At 40.5% G+C, this 18330-nt stretch overlaps 3 protein-coding genes across 6 annotated transcripts; 1 reads left to right on the top strand and 2 right to left on the bottom strand.

Moving 5' to 3' along the window:
* Positions 1-310: 310 nt before the first annotated feature.
* Positions 311-7901, bottom strand: RB195_002609 (uncharacterized protein; the record flags this gene model as incomplete). 3 transcript variants are annotated; one of them, XM_064199950.1, is made up of 17 exons in its annotated part: positions 311-446; positions 760-858; positions 913-1037; positions 1095-1236; positions 1365-1433; positions 1489-1654; positions 1718-1958; positions 2023-2215; positions 2415-2487; positions 2661-2675; positions 2756-2851; positions 3346-3508; positions 4102-4206; positions 4258-4429; positions 6585-6682; positions 6735-6821; positions 6890-7051. In XM_064199950.1, 17 exons carry the CDS (start codon positions 7049-7051, stop codon positions 311-313), a joined length of 2142 nt encoding a protein of 713 aa, XP_064055830.1. The 3 variants fall into 3 exon arrangements, with proteins under 3 accessions (XP_064055830.1, XP_064055832.1, XP_064055829.1); XM_064199949.1 differs by lacking the exons at positions 6585-6682; positions 6735-6821; positions 6890-7051 and adding an exon at positions 4849-4871 and having other exon boundaries at positions 2410-2468; positions 2661-2851; XM_064199948.1 differs by lacking the exons at positions 311-446; positions 760-858; positions 913-1037; ... (9 more) ...; positions 4102-4206; positions 4258-4429 and adding exons at positions 6499-6529; positions 7590-7656; positions 7814-7901 and having other exon boundaries at positions 6890-7061.
* On the top strand, positions 5130-6209 carry RB195_002610 (uncharacterized protein; the record flags this gene model as incomplete). The annotated part of the gene is made up of 1 exon (XM_064199951.1): positions 5130-6209. One exon carries the CDS (start codon positions 5130-5132, stop codon positions 6207-6209), a length of 1080 nt encoding a protein of 359 aa, XP_064055831.1.
* A 3131-nt stretch (positions 7902-11032) lies between the features above and the next one.
* Positions 11033-17283, bottom strand: RB195_002608 (uncharacterized protein; the record flags this gene model as incomplete). Of its 2 annotated transcripts, XM_064199947.1 has the most annotated exons (15): positions 11033-11086; positions 11162-11266; positions 11378-11484; positions 11551-11711; positions 12811-12898; positions 13320-13443; positions 13560-13647; positions 13721-13789; positions 14779-14885; positions 14944-15009; positions 15582-15677; positions 15737-15799; positions 15924-16056; positions 16711-16808; positions 17185-17283. In XM_064199947.1, 15 exons carry the CDS (start codon positions 17281-17283, stop codon positions 11033-11035), a joined length of 1458 nt encoding a protein of 485 aa, XP_064055828.1. The 2 variants fall into 2 exon arrangements, with proteins under 2 accessions (XP_064055828.1, XP_064055827.1); XM_064199946.1 differs by having other exon boundaries at positions 11378-11711.
* Positions 17284-18330: the final 1047 nt, after the last annotated feature.

Below are 18330 nucleotides of genomic sequence, written 5' to 3'. Positions count from 1 at the left end.
GGTGCCATCAAATTTCGTTCTAAAGATGTTCAGAAAGATGTGAATATTGGCAGCTGCTGTTGGACTTCTACATCGTTCGCATCCGGATACATTTAGACCGCGTCCAATTCAACAAAGTCAACTGCGCGCTTGCGTTGCGATGCTGCAATTTGTTTACCAAGAGCTGGGCAGAAGATGTATTTAAGGCACCTTCAGAAGCGCTCTGAGCAATTGCGAAGATCGATATCAAACGTTTTTTCTTTGAATAATGAACAAAATCCGCATAACATTTGAAAGATAGAACAAAAATGCATGTAATTTTCAATCACCATTATAGAGGCTCCTGGCCAATTTCGCGATCCAAAATCTGCAAAAGTTGATTATCAAAGTGGCGAATTTTTTCATGCAGCTGTCGACCAGCTGCACATTTCTCTTCAGCAGATCTGATGTTGCGGACTGGAATATTCCTGAAATACATAGTTCTCTGATAACAATATTATTATTGAAAATGAATTAAATGACGGTTTCGAATACAGAGAACAGGTTCCATTTATACGCGTTTACTTTGACACAAAATTATTGGTATTCAATTCCTAAGATATCACAAAATGTGGAAATCCTTGAAAAATAATTATTGAGAGTACTATTTTTGTTTCCTCATAAGAACACCTCTACTAAAGTTCCATAGTTCGCTGCAGGTTAATTTGTCGCGGTGACTGAGACAAGCACATACATATGTAGGTAGTGAATAATGTAACAACAAATCATTACTAGACACACCTTCTCAAGGCGGACTCCCAGTCACCACCTGAATTGTTCACATCTCGTAGAATAGAAGAAACAGCTGTCAGAGTGAGGAACTTATTGCCGCTCTTCCATCTGAAGTTTGATCTTCGAGCAAATTCTTTTTTGTTTCAGGAATGGCCAACATACTTCACGTATTTATCGAGAGGCAACCTCTTGCAGCAAACTCGGTCGGATGTAGCAGCTTCCAAAGAAGCTTGTCGAGAAATTCCTCGTTCAACTACACGGTCAACTATACCACCCAAAACGTAGACCTGCAGCTTTTTTCACATCAGAAAAGTCCTACTGAATAGTTCAAACTTATTACTTACATTTTCGTCATCCACATCCTCCAGCTCCTCTTCTGCATCGGGACTAAGATACACTATACGTTCGCGTCCAAACATGTGTGTATAGTCAATGGTTAACACCACTGGAGAGCATGCAGAAGAAGAGTCAATGACTGACAAGTGTCTAGAAAAGTGGTCTTTCTGTATCACAGAAAAATATGCGAAACACATTTGCTGAAAGACTAAGATGTAGACGTTGTTGGAAACAATGGACTTACGCTAACTACCTTCTCAAAGCAGTCGAAAATTCACCTGCGTTTGAGCCGTCGAACTTTGTCATTTGAAAGGTCGAAGTTTGCGAAGTATAGTTGCCATGGCGCGCTAAACACTTCGAGCATTATGTTGTTCGAGCGGAAAAGAACCATCAGTTGCTGACCTGCTGTCACGATTTTCACTGATAAGATATTTGAGCTGGATTGAGGTTAGCTCTGCTCCTCTAGGCGAAAGCAGAGGAAGGAAACGACAATCTATCACGAGTGTCGGAGCACCGCATCGATAAGCGTTAGCCACCCTCTGCCATAATTGACGTCTCTGCTCTTTCGCTAAAATAAAAGCAGAAATAAATAGAAGCGGTCTGCGAAGTAGCTCTTTACTTAGGAATTTACCAAGTTTTGCAGTAGGGTAATATAAGGGAGATGAATGTTCACATTTAGTTTCCTGAACAAACAAGGAAGAAGATATTTCCTTCAGTCGCTTTTTCTCCATATCCTTCTCTCTCTCGCGCTCTCGGTTACGGAGAAATTTCAAGTAGTCAAGTCTTTGTTTCCTTGTTTGGCAATCAAGTAACACCAGCCAATCATCGTCCAAAATTTTTGAAGGGAAATGTCTGGTTAACATGGATATTGTCTGGAATTGGATAGGAAAACATTAGAAATGCTGCGAAGAAAAGTTGTTAGGTGTGATACCAAACCTTGACTTCGTAAACAATAGACCTAAGTTTTCTGGCTCGATCGGAGTTTAACCTTGCATCAAGTGTTGCACTAGGGAAGGTCGTAAGTAGCGGTTCTCCCCACTGAATGGGCGCTATTGTTTGACCTTGCAACCGAAATATCCGCCGGATTTTCCACGCCGACCACAACCTGAGATTTTCCAGCCATCTCATTCTGAAACTCTATTTCTTCAATGACGTTAGCCAGACAAAATAACTGATTTGTTGCAATTGCAAAACGCTAAGACGCTATTCTACGTAGGAACTATAGCAGTAACGTTCGGTTAAGGATCAAAATTTATTGGAACAAGACAATACAATAAAAATAACAAAAAATTATCAAGAATCAACAACAAAAGTAAGCTTAACCTCACAATTCCCCTACTAATTCTATGAAGCTGAACTTGACGGGGATGTAGCATCTGCTTCTGTAGGAATAACCTCCACCTAAACACAATCGATCTAACACAAAAAAAAAATACTGTAAGAGGACGTAACAGAGAAGCTTCTTTCAAACGAGATATATGCTTCCGAAAATTGAATGAAGTAAACCTCGAATTTATACGCAAAATCACTAAACATTTTATGGAGGTACTTTTTGTAACTCTACCACCATTTACCTGTGCTCGAAACTCCTTTACATTCAGAAGACGTTCCAAAGCACAAGAACTTGTAACACGGCAAGCAGGAACGGAAGCGTCAATGCTCTTCATACCATTTTCGTTGCTCGTAATCTCCAATGGAGATACATGTAAAGCACCACGAACTGTTCTGCGTGCCTCAGCCCGCAACAAAATTTGTTTAGCATTACCTAGAATAGCACTGATGTATTCAAATCAGACAATTGTTTGTACTGAAAAGATGATTAGGGATACCCGAAAGCAATGTCATTTTTAAATACGTCAACATTTGTTGGGTATTAATCCTTTCATTTCATATGTCGATATTTATATATTGATAGAAAGATATTTTTCGCTAGAAAAGTGACACGTTTGCTTTTGCTTTAATGGCGAATTCCATTCTTATACTTTCTTGAGAAACGTCACGTCAAAAATAGGAGAGTTACATGTTTCCCACTGCGAGTTATTCAAGTTTCGGAAATGTAGTCGTGCAACCACAAACGTCACAAAAAAGATGCGATGTTCATACAGCGGCATTAGGTTTTCGCCAGCAGAAAAATATTTGTTAGATCCGAGTAGAGATAATTTCAACTTACTTTAACTTGATGGAAAAAAGCAACTAGCTACAGCACTTGAAAAAATGTAAATAAATGTAATATAAATGTTAATACAACCAATAATGTACCACTTATCGCTAGCCTTGCGTGGTCTCCTTGGATGCCCCACAGAATAGACATGTTCATTACGTCTACAGGTGCACGTAGTTCATACATTGAAGATGCACCACTACTCACTACAACACCTCGACCACGGAGACCACGAATTAGAAACCGTCCACTATGAAGACACTGAAATTGTTTACAAAAGCGCAGCTCGAAAAAACAGGGGAATGCCCTGAGTTTCAAAATATTCCTGATGAAAAGGAAAACAAAAAGAAAAAACATAAAAAAGCAAGAATGGATGTTATGGCACAAGATTTATTATTCAACTGTCAGTTGCTTTAGCATTGTTAAAAAACTCGGCTGGGAGCGTAAAACAACAACTATGTGTCGTTTTTCCAATACACAGCTAGCCTTCTATCACCATGGGAAGTTAAATAAAAGCATAAAATGTAATCAATAATGCACTAATAATTAACGAATCAGTTCCGGCAACATGGAATTGCCTAGAATACTTAAGCATGGGATGTCGAAAAAAGTTGCCAAAAGTATCGATCAGAAAAACAACACAGTAAACGTCCTTTCTTATCCCATCGCAGAGTTTGTACTAGATTCTACTCATTAAGAATAACAAAATTTTAGATGAAGTGCTGGCGAAGCAAGCACCACGGAATGTTTATACGTTGGGTACAAGCCAGATGTACAATGAAGTTTTCAAATAGTTTTTTCTACGTATTTTAAAGGGAAGAATTTCAAATACTTATTCTTACAATAACACTTACCGCCCTCCTATTGGCTGGAAGTAATGCCGATGCATATGTGAATTCAAACCCAACTCCTTCTGCACGAATCATTTCCATAAATTTTGACTTGTGTAACCAAGAAACCTAAATAATTCATTGGTAAAATTAACAAAGTAGAGCTCAGAATCCACTCACGTGAGTTTCGGGGTTCATGGTAATTATGTCGACGGCATCAGTTTTTCTAGTGAGAGTGGTGAGGATGCTCACATCACCTGGTCGCACTGCCACAAGATCGAAACGGCGCAATCGTGGGTTGTTGAAAATGTTATGGATGACCGTAGCGTCATTCAGTGTGAAAGTTATTCGACTAAAAATATAGTTTACACTAAATAATATTTCTAAGCATATTTCTAAGGAATATTTCACAGCAGTACTTCCTGGTACTTATCTTTATCCGGGTGACCGCAACGAGTCGGCTTCAAAGCGCGCACTTCGTCTGCTCGTAAAAAAAAAAAAAAAAAACTTTAATAATTGTTTTCTTTAGTAGAGCCGTACACGAGGTTTTTATAGTCCTTTATTCGTGGCTAACGTTTCGGCAATATCGCCTTCTTCAGAGCCTGAAAGGGGTGAAATCGAACGTGGCTAATCCGATCAAACGCCTTATCCGCCCAACAAAGAAAGTCCTACGTAAGAAGGTAAGACCTATCATAAGCTGCGTAGGAGGTCCCACAGATAGGATCGCTTGGTTCTTAAACGTAGTGTTGGTGCAGCTGTTAAAATTCGTACCAGCCCACCTTACGAACACCCATATGTTTTTGGACTACCTAAAGAACACGCATTTTGATAACTCATGCGTAATGGAGTCTTTCGATGTTACTGCATTGTACACGAACGTCTCCAACGACTCGGCTATGCAGGCAGTTTTTGAGCTTTTAACTGAACACCAGAGCTCTATAAACATGTATGGCTTTTCCGTGGAGCAGTTGATGGTTGTTCTCAGGGAATGTCTCAAATGCACTGTCTTTAGATGGTCGGGCAACTATTTTGCACAAATCAGGGGTCTTGCCATGGGACAACGGTTGGCGCCAACGCTAGCCATTGCTTTCATGGCTAAGATTGAGGCACCGATTTGGGAAACACGACCTTTGCTATATTGCCGATATATCGACGACTGTTTCCTTGTCTGTTCGTCTCAAGCAGAGATGGACAACTGTTTCAAGATTTTAAATGAGCAGTCGGAGTATATAAAGTTCACTCAGGATAAGCCCAAAGGAGAATGGTTACCCTTCCTTAACGTCCAAGTGCATATTTCAAACAGAACGCACAGGACAAAGTGGTACCGCAAACCCAGTAATAAAAATATCTTAGTTCACTTTCTTTGTGCCCATCCCGCACAAGTTAAAAGGTCGGTAGTACGAAACATGTTTCGCACGGCCACCTCCGTTTGCACTGGAAGAGAAGAAAGACGAGAATCCATCGAGCTTGCTAGGAAAATTGCGGTCAGTAACGGCTACACAACTATGCGGTCTATCACAAAAAGAGCACAAACCCGAAATAAATCTGGTATGGAGAAAGTACCCTTTTGTGTACCATTTATTTCCGATGAGGTTAGCGCTGCTATTCGGCGGTGTCTGAGGAAAGCTAAACTTGAAGAATCTGTCGCCATCGTGGAGCTCCTCCCTAGTAACCTTAAGCAAATACTCATTCGTAATCGCCCATATGATCGTATTTGCACGACACCGGAGTGTAAAATATACCCGGATAACAACGAGGGTGATTGCATGAGTTCATGTGTTGTTTATATGATTTGCTGTGTACAGTGTGGTGACGAATACATAGGAGAAACAGCTAGACCACTATGTATTCGAATCAAAGAACACCTGGACGGCAAAAGGAAATCATGTGACTCCACTGCATTGGGTGGTCACAGGGTGCGGCGTCATAACGGAGAAGATTTTGAAGTTAAGATCACGATTTTGGCGCGCGAACCTAGCATTGCGGCGCGCAAGGCTCTGGAGGCTTTTTGGATCCACTCCATGAGTCCAAAAATGAATCGCAAGGAGGAATGCCTCTCCATTACGCGGGAACTCGCGCCTTATTTAAGGCTGATATTTGATTGCGCTAGTCACCTCACACCAGGTATCTAGCAGTGGCAGGATAGTCAGCTGATCCTAAGGTACGATGTTTTCTTCCACTGGTAGTTATGAGGCCCAACGGTTAACGTAGGACTTTCTTTGTTGGGCGGATAAAGCGTTTGATCGGATTAGTCACGTTCGATTTCACCCCTTTCAGGCTCTGAAGAAGGCGATATTGCCGAAACGTTAGCCACGAATAAAGGACTATAACAACCTCGTGTACGGCTCTACTAAAGAAAACAATTATTGAAGCACTAACATGCCGAGGTTTATCGAAAGTCGCACATGGAAAAAAAACTCTCTATCCCCACTCTGCTCTAATCGAACCCATACTGCAGACATCCGGACAAGGATAAGTGACAACACCTACGCCAAGAGTGAACCCACCTAAACTGCCGAAATTTCTTCCCAAGTCTCTGTAAATCGCTGAGATCGAGCTGAGATTCATTTATGAGAAATGGTTCTGGCAATTGTTGTTCGCGCCCCTGGTTAGAGCCAATTACAAGAAATAAACTGCATAATCTTATCTGAACTAACTTTCCGATCTTCATCTTTTCGCGGTTTTTTCTTTGGTGGAGGTTTGTCCGTATTTTCTAAGCTGGGCTGAGGCAGCATATGCTCATCCTGAACAAGTGGCGATTGAATCGATCCAAAAGCATTACAAGTCATAGTATAAAGGAAATTAAACGAACGATGCTCTCGCTGGGGACAATGTCTCCAATATCTATGTTGATAGCAACAGTGTCGTACCCCATTTTTACTGCACGTTTTACCATAGCAAGTGTCCTATCAGCATTACCAGTGTGACGAACATTCAATTCAGCATAGTGAAACGTATTCCCGGCTACTTCCATGCTTTTTATCCTAAAGAAAAAGCTAAGAGAATGTAATCAGTAGTTAACACGGGAGCAGGTTAAGAGAAAGACGTTGCTACATAAGGTTCTTAGATCTCAAACTAGAAAGAATTTCTTCAAAAAAAAATTAGTTATCGTAGTAACTAAGCAGAAGTTCTATTTCTTGTGAAAAATGATGAGCACTGAACTTTTTTCTCATGCTGAATATCTGAAACTTTATTACCACGGAACAGATCACGAAGCAAATTCCATAACTTCAACCACTTCAACTATGTTTCAAGTGACATTTTGATTTGGTAAGTATGTGGATCATTGTATACGAGACGGTATCCATATTTAGCCAGATGCCGCTACCCGGATTCGTATGGAATGTATTTTATGTACACACGTTATGTTTTCGAAAAACGTATACTTTGACGGAGACGTTGCAACCGCCCATACAAACACATATACCAGCTGCATTTGGCATTCGCCTCATACGCGAGCCCTTGAGTATCAACTTTTCAATTTTTTCGATATGATGGTTGGAGGGACCCACAACTTGCTATGATGTTTGTGCATTGCATTTCTGCAATACCATCCATAGTTGAAGTGCGTGAACACTTCTATAAATGAGGTTATGGCGATTCAAGAGAGTAATCAACAAATCAAGAAACGATTTCGGAAAAAGTGGCTATCATACTCGCGATCAACATATAACCGTTTAGTTTCACGGTTCTGTTAAGAGTAAAAAGAGAGCTTAAAACTCAATAAAATACATACTTTCTGACAAAGCGCTTATCATATTCTGCTCAGCGTACACCAAAAAAGCTATTTGCAATGCGTCAAGAATAAATATAGGCCAAAGCATTGAAACCCATATCAATGGACGGATCAATTTTTATACTTGGGTCAAAACGACATGAAACACGGACAGTTGCATAAGTGACTGCGCTCGAAGCGGTGCGGTGGAGCGTAACGGTTGGGATCGTGTAAAGATCCTCGCTACCGCCACCCACCTCTGTAGTTCGCGATGGTCCCACCTCGATTCAAACCGCTGTCTTCACCGCACCGCTTCGAGCGCAGCTGCTTACGCAGCTGTCCGTGCTTCAAATCGTTTTGACCCAACTACTCACACCCGTAATCTCCAACTCATCTGAAAGCCAAAAGTTTGGTCTATCTGTGCAATTTGATTCCATTTTCCCGAATCATCGAGATCCTGTATGCACTGGTACAGCCATCACTGTGTAGTTGAACTACTAAAAAAAAACAGCCACTAGTTTATCGACACTTCCGTGACAATGTCGTAGCAGAAACTGGGTATGAAAGGCAGGAAACGACTAATAAATGTCCAAGCGTTGGGGCTTGATACCAACCAAAAACGCCGCGATAACCGCAAAAGTCATATCACAGATCGGAATGCGACCAACATACTTCCAAGGGACGTCTCTTTCAACAGCCAACTAATAACCAATCTCAACGATATCGTCAGCATGGAACAAGTAAATAACAGAAGTGTTGTAACTTGCAAATATATATATATATATATATATAAAATACTATATATATATATATATATATATATATATATATATATATATATATATATATAATATATATATATATAATGCACTACTCTACTTATATTGAACACACAACACCCAAACACCAGAACATCCTAGAAGAATCCCGGCCGGTTAGCTGCGAGCCGACATGGCGCATCCGCAGCCAGAGGGTAAAGTGAAAACGACCACGACGGCTCCTTTGTGAAAGACGCCGAAAGAAGGATCCTGTGTGAAAGACTCTCGTACGCTTGCATAAAGACTATAAGAAACAGCGCCTTTCACGAAAATGGCACTATTGAGATTTGTCCACTAATAGACAAGGAGGTATAGTGCAGTTGGAGCCACTCAATACTGCTCTAATTGAGCGGCACTTTTGAGGAACTCCATTGAGCACAAAAACCGTCCTTAAAGGCGGCATACCACGAATCTGACCTATTGAAGGAATCCGCGGGAAAATATAGAGTCATTGTTATAGATTGTGGGATCAGGGTTGGTTCCGCCCATCTACCTGGAACTGGACTGTGTGCACAGAGGAGCTTTCTAACGTACCTAGGAACTAAAGCGGTTCTCACGCGGTTTTTCTTTACGACAATTAGGGGGAGATGAGCGGGACCACCTCGGATACCACAAGTTACGCCCCCATCTCTACCTTTTCCCGCGGATTCCCTCACCACGTCAGATTCGCGGTATGCTGCCCTTAAGTGATAAATGTCTTCCTATTTAAGAAGGCGATAGCTAATCAACTAAAAGAAAATGAAAAATCAACCACTGGAAGTGAATAGCTGAGTCGGACGATGCCTCAAAACCCAAGCATTAATCTTCGAGCATCCATGACGTGTTGACTGAAGTTGAAAGAAGAGAAGAAGAAAAGAAGTAAGAGAAAAAAAGATAGAGCTGGAACTACTGGTGCTTTAACCTCACCAAGCTCTCCAAATAGGCTTACTGGAAATGAATACCTAAGTCACACCATGTAGCATTTTCAAGGAAACCGAAAATGGCTTGAGAGGTGGTTTTTCTGCAATCCACGTTTGACAGTTAAAGGCATCACCCCACGAGGTCTGGGGTGGTATGGATTTCAGGTGGGTTATGCCTATACGGAGTCATAGATTGTGGGAAGAGGGTGATTCCGTCCATTTCTTTCTGTATCAGTGGAAACGGACGACCCCTGAACCCTGTTTCCTACGACGTTCTCAACTGCAGCGCGCCACCCCTCGCCTGCGAATCGCCAGAATGAGTTTTCGACGAATCGCAAGCGGGACGGAGTTGGGCGGGGCACAAACGTTGCGCATTGCAACAGAAGCCGTCATAAGAAACAGCATTCCGAAGTCGTCCGTTTCCACTGATACAGGATGGAATCACCCTCTTCCCCACAATCTACGACCCCGTATAGGCATAATCCACCTGAAACCCGTACCACCCGATTCGTGAGGTGACGCCTTTAAGAACAACTTTTGTGCTCCAGGAACGATTCTATGCGCTCCAAGTGCAGTTTGAATACAGCCCAATTAGAACAGTGTTGAGTGATCCACTCCAAGTACTTCGAATGGAGGATTCGAAGCTGAAACGAGTGAGACGAGTTAGAATGTTGAATGTTTAGCTAGTTTGCAAAAACAATGTAACTGATAAAAAGCGGTTTCTTTGGACGAATTAAAATGCTTGGTTCCGAAATAAATTAAAGACATGTTATAGCAACAATTCGCATCTCTGGTACACTGATTCTTCCCCAGTTTTGGGAGCAGAATTTTCTCTTTTGCTAGCTCCGTTGCGATATGTGGACCACTCCCCTACATTGAAGAAGAGGATGGTCCTTATTTTCCATGCATGACTTAACCAGTCGTTAACGGTCCGTTGTTTCTTGCTTTTGCTCATTTTTTTAATTCCTAGATGGTTTGTGTCACAGTTCACATCACATTTCTACTCAACACTACCAATGGTTTGAATTTCGAAATTAGATCTGAGCAAAATCTTTCCTAACAAACATGTATGCTGGAGTGGCTATGTGAACCATCAGGTCGTAGATTCGCAAACCCGTTTAGATTCAAGATTTTATTAAAATGTGCATGTAACTTCAAAGGTAAGTAAACTATAGGTAATGCGATAATCACGGTAATGTGGCTGTAACTTAAAACATATCAAAAGATTAAGAGATACCGAATGAATGACGTCAGGAGCATACAAATTAGCCATGTTAGACATCAGCTCAATGAGGCAAGCGAGTATAAGAGAATCGGCTAAAGGAGGTTTAACAGAAAAGGTGGCAGATACTCATACAACAACCTAGGAAAACTGATTATGGCAAAACATCGAACGTCCTGGCGCGTTGGACTGAATGGCTTTCAGAAAATTCTGCGCATATAGTGAAAAAGACACAGGGAACACTATCACATAAACTATAGGCTGTTCGCAGGTGAACAACAGAAGAGTCCAGCCAAGGGATTTATAAATTGTATACCGGATTCCCTGTTTTTGCCCGTTTGCTTGGTTGTACAGTCTGAAATAAGGTTTCACTCAGAAAACACGGAAAACTCTGCTAATGATACCACGTCATGGCCTTTACTATTCTCACAGGAGCGTATCCTATGTCATGTTGAACTTCGACTGGCATCTTTCCGTATACAGAGTTGCCTACTGCGAAAATCGGCCTTTTGACAAGAGTGGCTCGAGGCATACCCTGAACGATGTTAATGTCATGAAAACGGAACGTGTGGAGGAACTTCAACAAGAAACGCTCTCGCCTTTAACAACTAGAAAACAACTGTTGTTTAGAGACGATAACAAATACCTTAGAAGTAGAAGGACGATCACTTGAGTACTCAGGTACATCAGCGGTGGACACAAGTCGTGGAATCGAACACGTCGTTGGTTGTGCAATCAAAGGTCGAGAACGATCTACCGTGTTAGATACAACTTCGTAACTAGTGCTAGTGCCAGGCGCTGAATAGCTAGTATAATCGCCTTGGTCCTCAACAAGATCTATCTCTTCTCCAAGTTCGGTTTCATAAGCTGGTAATGCATATGCGTAACCATCGGGAACTGTGTAGATAGGTTGTGACATTTCAGCATAAGATCCATCACTGGAGTGATCGGAAGCAGGGAGGTCAAACATGGAGGTGTGCCTAGAAAAAGTTTCACAATCCTCTGCAACCGGGATTTCTTGCTAGCAATGTGACATAAAAATGTAAGCGACTACGTGCAATTCTCTTGTCAGTTACAAATTCTAATAATAACAATATCTTTTTTCATTCATAAACTGACTTCCTGACGTATATTAAATTGCAATGTTTTAATTTTTCTCTGAATGCCTGTACGCAATTCCGTTTGGTAGTATATAAAACTTATGTAAAAAAAAACATCTAAAACTTATACAGCCATGAGTTCAAAAGTATTATATATATATATATATATATATATATATATATATATATATATATATATATATAATACAAATCCATAGCAGAACTTTGTCTTAGTAATTCAACAATCTCTAGTTTCAAATAGGAGTAAGCAGTCTAAAGCGATAATATCGATGCTATTGCGGAAAAAAAGAAGTGAACGAAAGCTAGCGAGTTCACACATGAGATGTGTGAGCTGTGATATTAGCACCTAAACTCCTACTAGGAATAGTTGTATCCCAGAGTGAAGTTGAGTTTACTACAGTGTGATGCTGAAGTGAGACCTAGGGATCGAAATATCCCACATGGATTTTCAGATTTCATCTACATCCACATACTGGAGATACTTTAAGTGGAACCTTACTTCAAATTACAGAGATTTTACTGATATGCTCGAGCAGTAACCAAGATCTATATTGATCTTTATGAACAGCTAACGTTTAGTGTCAATGCCATCGTCACACAGAGATTGTGCGATAAATAGGTAAAATATTTTACGTATTCATGTCAATTTAGTCAGCACTTGAAAACTTCTTCGACTAATTATAAGGCGCGTGCTTGTTAAAGTTTGTACTCAAGAAAATGTGGAAAAAAATGGAGGACTGCTTGCGAGCCACATGACACACATTCGTAGAGTGACTGGATTCGAGTGGTGTATTTTGAATAACATTAAATGATACAGTGTCTGAGGCAGATCCAATCAACATTATCCAAAGCTCGGCTGACTTCATTTGCAATGTGATACAATAAAATAGCTCCAACCAAGGAAGTTTTCACGGAAATACTTTGTAGTTATCATGGGGAAAATAAGACAAAAACTTACAGCTTCTCTCCTTGTGAAGGTTCTCGAATGACGTACTGCAATGGTGGTGGGTTTGATCTTGTTCTTGATTCCCAGTCTGACATTTCTCCTAAAGAAAAGGCATTCACTGCTTACGAAAGGAGCGTGCAAATGAATCTATTACATTACCAAGCAGGTAAAATTACGCATTTCCAAATGATTTAAATTTAAAGATTTGTTCTGCGAAAGATGTTGCACTGGATGTGAAAGTAATCCGACAAAAAAGGAAAAGTTTAAACGAGATTACCAAGAGAAACCAAAACAGCGTCGGAAAACTTGAGAGAACCTCCACAACGCAAATCTCTCATAGACGATTAATTTACCGTTATCAATTAACCGTCTATTAAAAAAAGCTGGGACAATATTAGTTCGATGATTTCCCATATCACGAGAATACTAGAAATGAGTCATAATCTACAGAAGAAGAAGAAAATATGAACGCTTGCACAACGTGGAAACGACTTTGTTGAACGGAGCTGTAAGAAAGTCACCTCCTAAAATTTTTGGTATATATCCCCGAAGAGCAGGAGGGATGAACTCGTCGATATGCTCCATCATTTCTGGGTTTAAAGCGTTATGTTCCAATCCATAAGAGTAACCCAGTCGCTTTAAAGCCTAAGACAAAGAAAAAATCAACCAAATTCAGTTTTGAAACGGCGTTAATTAGCAGCTAATATTTGCTACAACAAATGAAATCGAAATCTTGTGCTTTTCCTAGGAAAAAAACACACCTCGAAATCATCATGTACTTCAAAAGGTTGATCGAAGTGGAAAAGAAATTCCGATCTATCGCCCGATACAGCGCAATCAACCGTTGTGCTGTAGAAAACAAGTGCATTGAAACTTTTAACCTATAAACAAGAAAAAATGAAGGTAACGACAAAAATCGTACCTCTTGGATGTATTGATAATCACAAATGGCAAGTAAAGAATGGAGTTCTCAGGTGGCCTACCGTTCTCCCTGCAACAGAATCATCGTAACCATCTGCAAAGATTTTGTTTTGGTACTAAAACATCGCTACCACATCTCAGAGTAGTACTTAGAATCTCTTGTTTCACTTACAAAAAAAGAGCGAAATGACATCCTGGCACTCAATATTTTAGAAAACGAAAGCATTGATGCGATAGTCGGCGCCGGCGCTCCGATACCCTCTCTTTGGATGGTTGGCGAAAATCCCTTTATTTTTAGACGCTCGGCGAAGGAGACATCATCACTTGAGCTGCAAACCATGAGCGAGGGTACGGCTCCTCCTTATCGCACCCATGAACAATTCAAATCAGGATAGCAAACATACGTAGGGAGGATTTTGGTAGATATCATGTTCAAGAAGTAAATACTTGGAGTTGTTCTAAACAGCATTAATTTATATATGGAAACGGAAGATACGCACTACTCTATTCACATTTACAAGATTTATTTTTTCAGAAAGTTACATGGTAACAGCGATTCACATTGCGTCTCTCTAATAACTTTCTGAGATAATCCCTGAATACACTGCAACGCTTTAATTCTTTAATCTCTAAAATTTAATTTTTTTTTCAGAACAATTCTACAGAACTTGAAAAGTAAGATATAGATCACTTTCTTTCAAAGAAAATTCACAATCTGAAGAGCGCTGAGCAAATATAGGGGGAATTTTGTTTTGCGTTAAAATACACACACAGAGGCAAAGGAATCGTAAATAGAGAGAACTCAGAACAGTAGAAAACATGGAAGCGAAGTTAAAACGAATGGAAAGAATAATTAGGATAACGACTTGTCTGCTATAATTTCCAATCAAGGAGTGATTTTCTAACCATTTTCGACCACGGCTTCTCTTTAAGAGCCATGTGAGGCTGTTCTTACTGAGCCCAATCAATCAGTGAAGTAATGAGTTTGTGCATAACGCAAAAGTGGGAAGTCAAAAACAGTAAGGCAACAGTCCATTTAAAAAGCACCAAACAATTTACCTTTCCAGTTCACGATTCTTCCAAACCAGACTTTTATAAGCAACAAGCTGTACAATAAGTTCCTGAATCGTTTCCTTCTTACGACGTATTCGTTCTTGCAGTTTTGCCTATAAAAAGAGCAAACGAATCTAACAGTGAAGTTCTACAGTTAGAGAATATCCAAACCTTTTCTTCTTCATATCGTTTGATTTCCCCTGCTTTTGTGGCTGGCAAACCAACCCAATCAATATCCTGAAATATCCCAATCAATATCCTCTTTCAGATTTGAGAATTCGAATCAGAAGTTGCTGCTATCTGCATTAGCAGTTTTTATTGCAGTGTCTTATCCACCACACAAAAGTTCCAAAAAGAGGTATATCTCAGAAAAAAAAATGAATTAAGAAGCCGTATTGAAATAAAAGAGTTGCAGAGATTGATTCCACACTGACTGACACGTAGCATGCAAGCAGGACCACCGCGAGCAGATACCAATCAAACTCGCATACGCGTCAGTATATATATATATATATATATATATATATATATATATATATATATATATATATATATATATACGATTTTGACTGCTAAACACATTACCGTGTAGTTATATATAACTATACAACATAACTACATTGCTAAAAAAAGGAAACCAGGCGAAAAATCAAACCGGAATATGACAAGTCGTCAATTACAGATACTCGCTCCGGCCACACTACTTCTTTCCTCGACTTATGAAATGCAGAGTTTTTGTAAACCATGTGTACATGGCTTGACAAATATACCGAACGCTTTTCGAAAACCAGACACGTATGTGAACCAACCTTCTTCCTTTTACAGATAATATTCATGGCTAATAGTACATTCAGAGCATCGTATACCCGGCGCCGTATATTCTTTTGATCAAACTTTTGTCTCTCCTACAAAGAGAAATTAAAGTGAGAGTGATGTGAAACGATGAAACACACTTCAAACCTACAAGAAACTCGTCAGAGTTCATGTTGTTAGCAGCAAAGTATTCAGCTACGAGTTCATCCGCGACCTGAAAGAACAAAAAAAGACTTGCAAGGTTAGGAATATTTGCATCAAAGAAATACTTTCAAATACGAGAAATACAGCCTCAAATGCACCTTCAAAAGCTTCAAATAAGCTGTCTGTAAACTTGCCTGGTTGTAATTTGTTCGGCCCTTTTCCTTGACTTTCTCGCAAACTTTTGTAGAAAAATGGCGAAGACCCATTGATCTATCAACCAAGTGCTTATTTTCAACAGGCAGATCACAGCCCAGAAGGTTATTTGGCCTAGAAGCCATCATTTTTATAAATTCACACCGTAAACCACTACGTCGGGTCGAAAACCGTCACAAATATTCGATAGGATCAGGGAAAAAAAGAAAGGGAATTCAAAAAGATTTGATTGATGCCGCAACAGCGCGTAAGGTGTTGTATTCGAAGCTTCGTGATTCTCAGGCTGCCGGCGGAGTTCACAGCGGCGTGGTCTGCGGCTCAGCTGTTTGGTGCTTATTGAGTGTTCAATCGTTTCAGTAAACCACAGACTGCAGAGCCGCGCTGCTCTGAACTTTGCCGGCAGCCTCAACAGTTCACAGTATATCATTGTAGCGCAGTTAGTGTTGAGCGAGGTTTCTAACACACAGACGCTTATTGTGAATCCTTTGGAATCGCAGTAGAATTAAAAGATCGAAAAAATGTCTACGTGTGGCCCCGATAACCCATTTAGATCAAAACAACATGGAATCTGGAGCAATTGCGGAAGTAATTCAAAATTACGTGATGGGACCCTTACACATCTCTCTATTGTGACCGGAGCCAGTAAGGATCGCATTTCGATTGCAACTGTTTGGGTCGTTTTGGCCGGTGGAACCGGCAAAGGTAGGAATTAATATTAATATAAGTACCAAAAGTAACATACACTAGCTGACACTTGAGTAAACTTGCCTAAAACATGGGGCAACACGAACTTCGGGGAACTTCGTAGAAGTGCTGGGTTGCGCCTGACGTCGAGGAATAGCCGAGCAAATTGGGTAGTTGGCTGCCTGAAACGGGGATAAGTTGAGGAAATACAGCATATACCTAATCCACATTTATCGAGCTTCCAATAACTTCTCCAAATCAAGTCTTATTTATACTTCTCCAAGGTGAATCTTAAAGAAAATCCAACACCTAAAGTCAATCAAGAATACAATTCGGTTAAATACGAAGATAATAAATTGTCAAGCTAATGTTCTTTAACTAGGTAAGTAATACTTCATCATTCCGTCTGTTTGTTACTGATACTATGGATCCTCTTTAAGAATAAATTATGATGTAGTACGATTGGATCAATAGTAGCTCAACAATACTCTGGTATGTCTTCCACCAATACATAGCTATCTCAACCATCCACCTAATGTGAAACTATTCGCTACTCACCTCTTGCTTGACAAGGACGGTTTGATTTCTAAAACTCATTTTATGTCGAGCAGGATCACCCATGGTATTGGTGAATATGTCTACGCTGTAAGAATTCATTCGTTACGTCGTACAAAAAAAGTCAATATAAAAAAAACTAGACGCATCCAGCGGAACAGAGATCTGAAACAAGCGCTAAGGTATGCGTGAAAAGGAACCACTTCATTGAAGGTTTGGTTGCATATACATGACACCACTTTTTAAACGCAATGGTTTCGCGCATTTCACTGAGAGAATCTCGCACAACTGCCGCGAACTGCATCGCACGCGACGGTCGCTTCGACGCCTCATGACCGTGGATAGTGGTCGTCGCCTCCACGTTTTCATAAACTATTCGATAGGGGAACTACGCATGAGTTCTTTGTAACTTCGCTGTAACAGCGAAACCACTCACTCTGGTTTGCTGTTATTTGCAGCCACGCTGTTCTTTTGCGTCCCAGTTCAATCTAGAAGCTGCGTAAACGACATTTGAGCAAGAAACAGGGTTAGATGAGTAGATAAATATGCATAGGTAATGTATAGGCGGAAGTGGTCGTGGTAATGTCGGTCAAAACAACATGAAACGCCGTGAAATTGTGTACGCAGGTTCCTTCGAGGCGGTGCGGTTGAGCATGGCGGTTAGGAGCGTACTGGGACCCTTGCTGGCACCACCCATCGCTGCAGTTTGAGATGGTCCCACCTTGATCCCAGATTCTTGCTCCACCCTGCCGCTTCGGTCGCACGTTGTGCAGCTTACACAGCTGTACCGAGTTTCATGTGGTTTCCATCCAACGATACTTACATGAAACTGTCATCCCCGTGCAATGTCTTGACGAAAGAGACCATTTGTTGTTGATTACATGCTCAGCTATTATTATTGATCTTGATCTTATAATGCTCGTAGGAGATAGAAAGGTTTAGTAACCTGAGCGTGAGCGTATCACAAGGTTTAAATTGTGGCGTAAGAGATCTTGCCACTCAACACTGCTGTAATCGACTTCTACTTTGACGCGCAAAAAAACCTTCCAAGAGGGCAACCATTCTTAACTGCCGGATGTAGATTGGTGAGAAGTCATGTCTCAGGCCATTCTCGGTTTCGTTTGAAGTACTCCATGATATGAGTTAGCT

The sequence above is a fragment of the Necator americanus genome, chromosome IV (assembly GCF_031761385.1).
Source record: "Necator americanus strain Aroian chromosome IV, whole genome shotgun sequence".
NCBI classification, from domain to species: domain Eukaryota; kingdom Metazoa; phylum Nematoda; class Chromadorea; order Rhabditida; family Ancylostomatidae; genus Necator; species Necator americanus.
This window is presented reverse-complemented; position numbering and strand designations above follow the sequence as displayed.